This window comes from Otolemur garnettii, unplaced genomic scaffold, assembly GCF_000181295.1.
Source record: "Otolemur garnettii isolate 467f Iridium unplaced genomic scaffold, OtoGar3 scaffold00004, whole genome shotgun sequence".
In the NCBI taxonomy this organism is placed as follows: Eukaryota; Metazoa; Chordata; class Mammalia; order Primates; family Galagidae; genus Otolemur; species Otolemur garnettii.
In genome coordinates, this window is record NW_003852399.1 from 32422829 (window position 1) to 32435682 (window position 12854).

General features: G+C 39.2%; 1 protein-coding gene across 1 annotated transcript in view; it reads right to left on the bottom strand.

Annotated features, from left to right (window-relative positions):
* Positions 1-12379, bottom strand: part of FAM92A (family with sequence similarity 92 member A) — a 28436-nt gene extending 16057 nt beyond the window's left edge. The window contains exons 1-6 of the mRNA XM_003782485.3: positions 12202-12379; positions 11412-11646; positions 9068-9136; positions 7584-7685; positions 4052-4057; positions 2342-2446 (exon numbers count right to left, since the gene is read on the bottom strand). Coding sequence (XP_003782533.1) covers positions 2342-2446; positions 4052-4057; positions 7584-7685; positions 9068-9136; positions 11412-11646; positions 12202-12227 — 543 coding nt within the window. The 5' untranslated portion in view covers positions 12228-12379. The remainder of the gene's footprint in view (positions 1-2341; positions 2447-4051; positions 4058-7583; positions 7686-9067; positions 9137-11411; positions 11647-12201) is intronic.
* Between the last annotated feature and the right edge of the window lie 475 nt (positions 12380-12854).

A 12854-nucleotide genomic window follows, 5' to 3' on the forward strand; every position in this document is an offset into this window, starting at 1 on the left:
GGTATTATCCACACAATGGATTATTTGGCCATAAGAAGGAATGGAGTACCCATATATCCTGCAATATGGCTGGGCCTTGAAAGCAGGCTAAGCATATGAAGTGTCCAAAATAGATCAACGCATAGAGACAGAGATCAATGGTGGTTATTCAGAGCTAGGAAATAGGCAGGGAGTTAAAAGTGAACAAAATATTGAGGTGATGGTTGCACATACCTGTGAATACACTAAAAACCATCGAGTTGTACACTTTGAATTCTAGTCAATCTTTTTAAGTGTAGGGTTTTTCCTGTTTTTCCTTTTTAAGTGTAGGGTTTTTTCCCCCTGCAACCACCAGATTTTCCTTTTTTTTTTTTTTTTTTTTGTGGACATGACACAGAAGACCTATGGACCTTGCACTATGCAGCACCCCACTACGTCTCCTAGTGCTCCAGGAAATCCCAGGGTACAAAGGGTAGCTGAGAATTCTACATTCACTTCTGCCCCAGTTTTGTACTTGGTGATGCTCAGGGGCTTAAAAAACACCTGTAGAGATAGCCAGTATGTGGGCAGGACACAGAAGTAAGCCCAAAGACCAGAGCAGAAATGAATTTCCATGTGTAAAAGTAAATTTTATAGGTAGGATTGGTGATGGAATGAGGAATCAGACATAACCTCACAAGTCTTCATTCTCATTTTTCAGTCTAAAGCCAATTAGTGACCCTCCTTTCCCTCAACTGTAAGAGCATATCAGCAATTGTAAAACTTTATACACTGTCCTCTCCCAGGTTGGTAAAGGATTTGTTGTAGGACAGCTCTTCCATGAGTAGCAATCTACTATTACACAGCACAGTGCAGAGCCTATGACTGAACTGAGAGGCAAAGAAATCCTTTGCTATGATGACAGAAAATTAAAATAGGCAAATGAATGTTTCATGGATTCAGAGAGGAATGATATTTAAGTGGCAGATCATGCTTATTTTATTGATAAGAATATAGCTTAAAAAAGCAGGAAGATTTGTCAATAGTAGTAAAATAACAACAAAAAACCCCCAAACCAACCCTCTAATCTTTAAAGCTTACAAGAAAATGTGCAGCAAGCCAAAAATCCTAAGATTAGTCTTATAGTCTATAAGATGATCATAAGCAGTCTCTCATCGTCTTTACAAGATGTCTATCAAAAAGTCACTGAAGGTTTGGCACCTGTAGCTCAAGTGGCTACACCAGAGCTGGCGGGTTTGAATCCAACCCAGGCTTGCCAAACAGCAGTGACAACTACAACCAAAAAATAGCCAGGCATTGTGGCAGGCACCTGTAGTCCCAGCTACTTGGGAGGCTGAGGCAAGAGAATTGCTTAAGCCCAGGCGTTGGAGGTCGCTGTGAACTGTGATGCCACAGCAGTCTACACAGGGTGACAGCCTGAGGCTGTCTCAAAAAAAAAAAAAAAAAAAGTCACTGAAGACTTGCTAAACTTCATGATTCCAAAGAAAGTTTCAAATCTATTAATGTGATATAAGCAAATAAGTCAGTCCTTGTGATTTTATTGTCTAAGATACATTATCACAGTGGGTATAAATTTTTGTGGTTGGCTACTATTACCCTGTTTACTTATTTGATAATATGTAGTTATTAGAAAGTTTTATGCTATAAAATTTATTAAAAAGCACAGATTTAAAAAATGGTTTATAGTTACATTTCTGGCTGTGGTGCTTTGGATAAATTATGTCTTTGCTTAATTGCTTAATTTCTTCATAAAACTACCTCATTCTCATGGAGTTGCTGTGAAAATTCAAAGATAATTTATCTGAAGTGCCTGGGATAGCACCCAGTACATAAAAACATAATAAATGTTAGTTTCCCTTGATTAAATAGTATTTGTGATAAAAAGCTAAGTATCTGGCTCAGCAGCTAGGGCACCAGCCACATACACTGGAGCTAGCGGGTTCAAACCCAGCCCGGGTCTGCCAAAAACAATTACAACAAAAAAATAGCTGGGCATTGTGGTGAGCATCTGTAGTCCCAGTTACTGGGGAAGCTGAGGCAAGAGAATCACTTAAGCCCAAGAGTTTGAGGTTGCTGTGAGCTGTGATGCTATGGCACTCTACTGAGGGTGACATAATGAGGCTCTGTCTCAAAAAAAAAAAAGGCTAAATATCTGACCTATGGTTGGGAATGTTGACCCTTTATATACTGTTGTTTCCATAAGAAAGTAACATTTAATATATTTTGATTTATAATACCTTTTTATTACCCGTAAGAATTGTTCAGGGCTAAAAAATTCAGAGTACTTTAAAATTTTCATAAGTTTGGTTTAAAAAAATGTGGTTAAAAAACATGTTTTGAAACGTAACCATTATTTTATTACCTTTATATCCTTTATTTTCTGCTTTTCAAAATTGTCAATAGTTTCCTCAAGATGACGAGTTGTTCGGGTGGCATCTATTGTAGCTCTCTGTAATTCCGTTTCTGCCTACAAAAGTATCACCCCAACCAAAGATATAAAAAAATCAAATCAGAATTCATTTAGTTGCGTCTACTGGTATATGTTACCATTATAGCACTAGCTTTTAGGCATAACACTGTAAATTGTTCCATGTTATTATATTTTACCACATACAGTAAAATGATCTATATAAGAAGCACAGGCAGAAATATAGAACTTTAAGTCCGTCTAAAGTTAGACATGATTCATGATGTATTTCTACAAAATAATTGTTTTCTTATCACCCTTGGATGATTTACAGTATAATACTTTTTAACATTTTCTACTGCTTCTGTTTTACTGCCTGTGTCATTTACCATAAGGTCCTTTTTCTCCTGTCTTTCTCTGCTTCAGCCATTTCTATCCCCAAAAGAAAGGATTTATGACCAAAAGAAAGGATTAATGATTTAGTAACAAGTACTATTTTAAATTCTCTGCTTACCTCATAGGACTACTGGATGGATTAAATGAAATAATCTTTGTAAAGGACTATGGAGAGTGATTGGCACGTAGTAGAAAAATGTAGAGTTATGATAATTTCCACAATTGAGAATCTGATTATTTTTATCATTACAAGATAGAGGTATGTAAGTATACAAGTATATAACGGAAGACTCTATTTTACTATTACCAAGTCCCCAAATGCATTATGTTTCTAATTTTATAATAGTCAGGTAGAATAGAATATACATTATACATATATATCTATTTCATCATGGGATTTCTACTTGTAGATTCTTCTTTATAAACTAATGATACTACACTGTTCCTATCTGATTAATGTGCATTACAAAAAACATATACACTAGAAATTAAAAAATCAGATGCCAAGTCTAATGCTTTGCTTCATATACTCTGACATGTACTTATGGTCTGGATCTGTATACAGTCAGTGTGTTGGCCACTAACCACATGTGACTATTAGATTTAAATTAAATAAAAGATTAAAAACTGGTTCCTGTTAACTATATTTGCATTTCAAGAGCTCAATAGCAATGTATAGCTAGTGGCAACAGTACTGTTAAGTGTAGAGTATTTCTAATCTAATTGTGTCTTTAAGCATCTTATTCTTTAGGATAATATTGGTCCCCAAAACATTAATTATGAGAAAAGTTTGCATTTGTTACCAAAGTTCTATGACAGGTAATGCTTTGAAATTTGGCCCTTGCTTTCTTTTTCAAGAAAATGTATAGATTGGAACAAATAAAACAGCTTAAGAATCCATTATATGGTCTTGCTTTATTGTCTGAGCTACAGTGCAGTAGCTTCATCATAGGCTCCTGAAGAGAATAATCTCTTCAGTTGTATTTGTTTTCCCTCTGTGTGAACCCACAGACCTACTGCTTTACTGCAACCTCAAACTTTTCAGCTTAAGCAATCCTCCTACCTCAACTCCCCAATGGGCGTGCACCACCACCCCTGGCTACATTTTCTATTTTTGGTAGAGATGGGGGTCTCGCTCTTGCTCAGGCTGGTCTTGAACTCCTGGCCTCAAGCAATCCTCCCACCTTGGCCTCCTAAAGTGCTAGGATTACAGGTGAGCCACCTCATTCAGCTGGATCCATTTCTTAACACATCACTTTCATTACCCACCTGTGACTGAAATTTGTCATAAAGGAAAAAATACATTTCAAAGAGAACATAAGTTCTTTCAATGAGTTAAAATCATATACCCTTATAATTAGGTAGTAATTACAACTATATATTCATCATAAACTCTAAATAGGAATCAAAAATTCTCTGTATTGCTAGAGTAGGATTCTTCAAACTATAATCTCATTAGAGGAAATCCAAAAGGTAGAACTCCTTGGGACGGTGCCTGTGGCTCAAAGGAGTAGGGTGGCAGCCTCATACACCAGAGGTGGCAGGTTCAAACCCGCCCTGGCCAAAAACTGAAAAAAAAAAAACAACATAGAACTCCTTTGAAGATGATGAAAAATATCTTATTTGATATGTTTTAACCTTTTTGCTAATGAGAATACTAAAGAGGACTAATTCTTTAATAATGTTTACTATGTGTAACTGATGTAGTTCTTTACTTTTTTTTTTTGCATTTTGGCCCAGGGTTGGGTTTGAACCCACCACCTCTGGCATATGGGGCCAGCGTCCTACCCCTTTGAGCCACAGGCGCCGCCCTTAGTTCTTTACTTGTGACTACTTCCTTTTGACTCATATCTTTCCCTTTTCCATTTATTAATATTTTCATTTTAAAATTTCAAAGGGAAAAAAGAATAAAATTTCAAAGGGCAAATAGAAGTAGCTAAAGTAGGAAATAATGGGGAAAAAGAAGCCATAGCTAGGACATCTGTATCTTAACCTTCTATCACCTTCTAGCAACAAGTATTATATTCATTTCTGAAGGTCTCAAATTCTTTTTTTTGAGACAGAGCCTCAAGCTGTCGCCCTGGGTAGAGCGCTGTGGCATCATAGCTCACAGCAACCTCCAACTCCTGGGCTCAAGTGATTCTCCTGCCTCCGCCTGCCAAGTAGCTGGGACTACAGGCGCCTGCCACAACGCCTGGCTATTTTTTGGTTGCAGCCGTCATTGTTGTTTGGCGGGCCCGGGCTGGATTCGAACTTGCCAGCTCAGGTGTATGTGGCTGGCGCCCTAACCGTTTGAGCCATAGGCGCTGAGCCAGGTCTCAAATTCTTTATTCCTGCATAGCAATATACCCAAAATCACATAGCTCCTTTTAGCAGATAATATAGATTTCTAATATTTTTTCCTTTCACTGAAAAATTTTCAAAATCCTATAATGTACCAATTTGAATAGGAAGTGCTTTTGATTAAAATACTAAGTAATACATGGCTCTATGAATAAAGCTATTAATATATTAAATAGAATTAGTTAAGAATTTAAAATGACTTATAAAAGGGTAAGCCAAAATGGTGTTTTTTAAAACTGTGTTATTAAAAAGAAAAACAAACAAAAAAAGAAACTATGTTATAGGAAGCTTATTTAGAAGTCATTTGGACCTCTTTGACAGGGTAAGCAACCCAGGATTCTTCTTTACCCCAATCTCTTCTATCACGAGGACTCCATTTTATTTTGCATGTTAAGCTTTAACATCTAAATAGGTAAAATGTAAGGGTCTTTCTTAATAAAAGTTCTATAAAAATATGATATAGATTGTTCTTTAATTTTGGTCCCTGATTGCCAAAATACACAAGTTGCATATCTTACCCAGTGAGCAAATCGACTGACCTGCAGCAATAATCTCTTTAGTTGTATTTGTTTTCCCTCCAGGTGAACCCCTAAACCTGCTTCTTCAAGACTGCCTCTGTTCCACAACAGTGTTTACACATAGCGTCTAAGAAAAATCTTTGTCTTAGGAATAGATCCATTTCTATGTTGAGTACTGATACCAATAATCCCGATCAATCTTTCCAACTGCTCAGGATTCTAGGTATTACATTTTATCTGCCTTCATAAATCTCTATTTCCTTAACAAAGAACAAAACAAAATAAAAAATTTTGATCTCTGGCTTAATTTTTAGACACTCCCTGGCCCCTACCTTTATCTCTAATTGTCAATCATGGATTTTTTCTCTCTTTTTTTTTTTCTTGAGACAGAGTCTCATGCTGTCACCCTAGGGTTGAGTGCCTTGGTGTCATCATAGCTCACAGCAGCCTCACACTCCTCAGCTCAAGTAATCCTCATGCCTCAGCTTTCTGACTGAGATTATAGGTGTCCACCACAATGCCTGGCTAATTTTTTCTTTTCTTTTTTTTTTTTTTTTAAAGAGAGACAAGGTCTCACTCTTGCTCAGGCTGGTCTCAACTCCTAAGCTCATGTGATCCACCCATCTCTGTCTCCCAGAGTGTTAGGATTATAGGCATGAGCCACCACGTGGGGCCATCAGTCATGAATTTTGCAGCAGTCTCTGGTTTGTGTGACTTGCTGTAGTTTGCAGATTGTAAGCCTCAATGACAGTCTAGGTCTCCAATGGGCATTCCCAGGTTATTGACTGCCCATTTCTACCTAGTAAATAAAACATTGGGCTTATGTACCTTTGGTCCAAAAAGAAGGACCAAGCAATTAGCACAGCCCTAAGTCACTGCTCAAGGGACTTCCCTCAGGAATAGAGGTGTTCTGGAACTTCAAATCCTCAAAGAGCTGCCACTCCTGTGGTTTCTGGCTGAATGGGCAGTAATGACCTTAAGGAGGTAGGAAGGAGAAACATGTAAGAAGGAATGGGAAGAAGAGGCAGCAGGATGTTAGTACTTCTTACACAGTTCTACTTATCCCAGTTGCTGGCAATCAGCCAAGCACTGTTTGGTATGCTTCTGTTTAGTCATGAAGAAGGCACATTCTAGTTTAAAAAACATCCATGTTTAACATAAGAACCTTGTCACAGTAGACACTCCTGCTTAGATTAGATCCCTTTGTGTCCAGTTTGATCTCTTAAATCTGATGCTTACTGGATGGAAGTCACAATTGTGGTTTCACATAGCTGTTTTAGTTTTAAAAAATGAAAGAAATTCTACTGGGAAATTTTCTTTCCTTTTCTCAAAAGTGGGGCTGAGAAGGTGCTGATATATTAGAACATTAGCCATGACCATATGAATGAAATTTCAGAAATTTGAATTTACTCTTATAAAAACCTCTGCATTTGGCCAGGCGCAATGGCTCATGCCTGTAATCCTAGCACTCTGAGAGGCTGAAGTGGGTAGATTGGTTGAGCTCAGGAGTTCAAGACCAGCCTGAGCCAGAGCAAGACCTCTAAAAATAGCTGGGTTGGGCACAGTGGCAGGTGCCTATAGTACCAGCTTCTTGGGAGGCTGAGGCAAGATTACTCAAGCCTAAGAGTTTGAGATTTCTGTGAGCTTTGAGGGTGACAAAGTGATACTCTGTCTCAAAAAAAAAAAAAATGAGTGGGACTTTTTGTACTGGGAAATCTATTGTGGAAAACAATATAAGGGAATTGAATTAGGTGGCATAATCTCTTTAAAATTGGCTAATTTCTATAGCAAGAATTCCTAAATGCCTACATTTCTTTTCAATCTTTATATTCAAATTCTCTACTTATTTAAAGGTAAAAATGCTTATTTCTACATACATTTACTTTTGTACTGCATACCTTAAAGAACATTTTTTTTAAAGACCCAAATTCAAAGGATACAATAACATGTCGATCAGATGGGTTTCGCTGTCGTGTTCTTTCTAACTGAGTTAACTGCTTAGCTTCTCGATTCCTTGCTGTCAATGTTGCTTTGAGGTCATCCTGCAAATAGGCATTTTTTTGTTAATAAAAATTTCTGATTTAATAAATAAAATATATATACACTTTGTTTTAAGAATGAAAGAACTCTCTCTCTTTTTTTTTGTCCTGAGGCAAAAACCCAGAACTTTTAAAAGGGAGGGCCTATTGTTCCCTCTAAGACAACTGCGAGAGGAACTGTTGTTTTGTCCCATGCCCCATTACCACAGGAATTATGAATACTGCATAATTAGTCTATGTGTGTGTGTGAGGGTGTGTTTCTTTTAATAGTCTCTCAAAATAATGACAATTTCAATGTAAAACTATAACCATAATATATACATGTATGTATATATGTACATATTTATAATAATTTTGATTGCTGTAGCGGTTATATGGGTATATACATTTGTCAAAACTCAGTGGTCACTTAAAATGTGAAAAATGTGAAAAATGTGAAATTATATTTCAATAAAGCTTATTTAAAAAAAATAGAACTTTTGTGGCTCAGCACCCTTAGCTCAGTGAGTAGGGCACTGGCCACATACACCAAGGAGGGCGGGTTCGAGCCCAGCCCAGGACTGCTAAACAACAATGACAACTGCAACCAAAAAAATAGCCAGGTATTGTGGTAGGCGCCTGTAGTCCCAGCCACTCCGAGGCTGAGGCAAGAGAATTGTTTAAGTCCAAGAGTTTGAGGTTGCTGTGGGCTGTGACGCCCCAGCAGTCTACCCAGGGACACACAGTGTCACACATTTTGATAGTGTGACAAACAGAACTTTGACAGTGACAAACAGAACTTTGTCACACATTTTGATAGTCTAAGTAGTCTATTATCACCTACTTTGAAACAGCAATATACACTTATCTAGTAGACTAGTTTCTGTTCATATATTCTTCATGACCATGTTAACATTTTAAAGTTTCCATAATAATGTTTTATGCCCCTACAGTAGAATACTTAGTAAGCTCATTAAAAGTATTATTCTCAAATATCCAAGAAATGATCTTTCACAGTATGTAAAAAGAGTAACTATATAGTACTTAGTATTTTTTATTAAAAGTTCAATTAGAAAACATATACTCTTGGCTCATGTAGCTCAAGTGACTAAGGCACCAGCTACATAACACCTGACTGGCGGGTCTGAAATCAGTCTGGGCCTGCCAACAACAATGACAGATACAACCAAAACATAGCTGGGCATTGTGGCGGGCGCCTGTAGTCCCAGCTAGTTAGGAGGTGGAGACAGGAGAATCGCTTGAGCCCAGGAGTTGGAGGTTGCTGTGAGCTGTGATGCCACAGCACTCTATCCAGGGCGACAACTTGAGGCTCTGTCTCAAAAAAAAAAGAAAGCAAGCATATACTCTTTGCCCAAACAATAGGTGAATAAAATGGATTTACTTACCCGTTTCATTTTTACAATGGTTCCATAAGCTTTCAAAGGTTCAACTACTTTGGCTTCAAGTCTTTCAACCTATTGAAAATTATTATGAAATAACTGAAAAGAAACACTGACATATCAAAATTTAAATTCTGAAATAAAACCTATGCTGTTTAAGTGGAACATAATTGCTATACACATTAATCTTTAAAAATTTTTAAATTAAAATAAAAATTTTAAATTAAAATGCCACTGTTTAACCTATCTTTTAACTTATAAATAACAAGACATTCAACAGAAATTGACAAGACTCAGAATCTAAATTCAAACACATTAAAAACTGTTAAGCGGTACAGTAACAATAAAAGCAGAAAACTATCTGGTGAGCAGTATGACAAGAAAATATCTTAGATTTTTGAGGAGCTCATCTTTACCATACTATTATCTATTACTTTTTTACCTTAAAAAAGTAGTTTTGGAGTAAGTTTTAATACATCTCCACATTTAATATAGCTACCACTTTCTGTGTGTTGAGCATAGTATTGGGCAGATTACATACATTCTGTCTGAACTGTAATAGCCTAACTTTCTGAAAAAGGAAATTGAACCTGAAAGATAAAGCATACTAGAAAAATGTAAAGTAATGTAACTGTTGAAGCAAAAAGGCTTAGGGCTAAATGAATTAGTGGGTTTTTTTTTTTTTTTTGGTGTTTTTATTCTGATAAGCATTTTTGAATTATCAAAGAACAGAAAACAAAATAAATGGTCTCAGTGTTGCTGAGCTGTCAGACTGTATGTCTACTCTCCTTTTTACTTAGAATTAAACAATTTTTCTTAAACATTAGCGTTTTTATCACATTTTGAGTAATTTCTTTGCTAACAGCACTAGTGGCAGGCACAAAAGAGATCTTTTTTTAAAAGGCCAGTATATAAATATAGCAGAAGAAAAATAACGCTCTTGGACATTAATATGTTCTCTTAAATGAACATGTATTATTTTTATAGCAGGAAAAACTTTTTTATAACATGTTTATATAATGTTTCATTTCATATTGATTTTTCTTTACCATGTATATGAATGTTTCATTTTAAAAGATTTCAGGAAAATGAAAAATCAAGTTCCCATAAAGCATTTAAATGTGAGGAATCCTAATATCATGAGTATTTAGGATAGTTTAGTTTGTACCATTTCTAAGAATCCATACACTGAGCATTCAGTGTAAGGATTTGCCAGATCTTTTTCTCTGTTCTCCTCTTTGTTGCCTACCTTTTATCATTGTTCATTAGCATCTCCACCATTTGGTAAGCAAGGGAAATAAAAGGAGAGCAAAGGTAAATCAATTCACTTTGCTGTTTGATATAAGAGCATACAGTTTTCTACAAAGGGGGACTGAAATTACTGACTAAAATAGGATTTTAGGATTACCTGTGACTATAAATTATTTTTGAAACATTAAATCCTCAGTTATGTATAGTTGAGAGTTGACTTTATTACGGAAAAAAATGTCCTATGACAAGAACTCAATATTTTTCCAAAAAGTACCCCCAAATGTGATTACTACTGAAATTTTTGTATAGGTAACCATGATGGGTTCAAAGATTATTCTCATTTTATTTTATTTTTTTAATTGAAATTTCTGGTTTAGGTTTTAAAAAAGGACCAAAAGCACTGAGGAGAAAAGTACAGAAAAGCAACGCAGTTTTAACGGGGCAACTTCTGACAAGTTAACCTGTGTCTGGAAACTAAAAATAAATATAAAAATGTTTATAAAGTATTTACAAGGGGGGAAAATGAGCTTTTATAAAGAAAACAATCACAAGAACACCTCCCCTGCCATCCAAAGCAACACTCTCCTACAATGCTTCACTAATAGTTTCCTTCCATGATAGAAATCATAGCTTTTTGGTTTTTTTCCAGTCAGTGAACCAGGGGTCAACTTTTTATAGCATGGAAGTAGCAATGGTCTCTTGCCTATTTATTAATAGTTTATTCATTTACATTACCATCCCCAACATTTTCCATCTATTACCGGCACACAAGACGCAAATCATGCTTCTTTTTTTCCCCATGAGTACTATGAATACTGCTCCCTGTAAATGGCCACCCCATGGCCAGAAGTTGCCAAATAAAGTGGGGCAATTCAAGCCTTGAAGACATTCTAAACCAAGTTTAATTTGAAAACGGTAAGATAAACCACAGAAAGCATCCCTTTAATAGACTCACACAATGTTACAGACATGAAAACATTTCTCATCGAGTGTATGTTCACCACCGCAGTCGGAGATTACAAGTCAAAAGTCTTGGGGTTCCTCCATCCACTACTTCCTGGCTCATTCCTAACAATGACGCTGTGACCTCACTCCATACCTCTGCTTGTCGATAATCCTGGAGCTTGGCAAACTCGTCAGCAAAGTTTTTCAAGCCCTGCTTTAAATTTGGGGTCTCTGTGGAAGCATATACATTGATTTCGTTCACCAGGAGGTCTGCTTTGTCTCGCAGCCTAGCAGTTTTCCGCACATAGGCAGCAAAGATTTGGCACAGCTCTCCAAAATGCTTCTCCACATTTGTGACAGCATCTTGCAGTTGTTTGGTTTGAGCGTCCCTAGAGAAAAAGGTGATAATAAAGCAAAACATTCTCGTTAAAAACGAAAAGGCTTCACATTAATTTGATACGCAAACATTCCCGGGACATTCTGCAGCTAAGAAGGCCCCAACGATCCCTCCGTCTCCCAGGGCAGACTGCCCTTGTCCAGGACCCCGTTCAGGGCCCGGCCTCACTATCTGGACCGTGTAGGTACATGAGGAGGCCCCGGCTCTGCAGGCCGCGGCTTCAGCAAGGTGGTGGCTGCTCCGGCTGCTCGGCGCTGCGCGCCCCGAGCGCCCGGCTGTCTCCCAGGCTTCTGCACCGCCTGCGGCAGTGCGGGGTCCAGAACCTGGGGAGCGTGGATGGGTGGCAGTCGGCCGAGCCCCCAGGTTCCCCCGGCCGCCGGCGCTCGCTGCAGTCGGGGGAGACAGGCCCCAGAGCGCAGCGGGGACCATGCAGTCTCCGGCCCAGGGGCGGAATCCGGCGCCGAGGCCCCACGGAGAGCAGCTTCACTCCTCCCACCCCAGCCCTCGCGTGTGGGCCGCGCCGGACGGCTGGGCCTGGGGCTGTTACCGGTTTTCCAGGCTGCGCCTCAACATCTTGCCTCGCGCGCGGCCGGGGACCCTAGGCTGGGGCCCAACGACCGGCGCGCCTAGGCGTCCGCGCGCGCGCTGGGGCGGGAGCCGCGGTCACCGCCGCCCGGAGGCGGAGAGCCCGCCCCGCGCGCCGGCGCGCCAGCCCGGGCGTTTCTATGGAAACTCGGCGCGCGCCCTGGTGGTCAAGCCTGAGTCCGCCCGGGCGCAACTGGGGCGCGGGAAGGGCAAAGTGGCCAGGGACCCAGCAGGGAGACGGCGCGCCCATCCCTGCAGACCCTCCCTCACGCTCACCCACGCGTTCCTACCGCAAAGCGTAGGGGAAGCTTCGCGCCAGCTGGTGCCTTTCACCCTGAGAGCCCAGCTTACCAGACACCCTGTCTCCTGCGCTCCTAGGCGACTCTGAGCAAACAGGGGAAAAAAAAAAAATCCCATCAGCCAGTAACTAGGGGGAGGAGGGAGGAGTGAAGCCAAAGTTGAGCGGATCCGGTTTCTGCCTACGTGACCTTTAGTCTTATCCTCAGGTCGTCCTCCTCTGTGTTTGCAAACGTGAGTTCTTGGAAGCTGCTTTTGGAAGGAGCTGTGCTTGCTGCCTTTAACTCTTCATTTATTCTGCAAATATTTGTCGAGTTC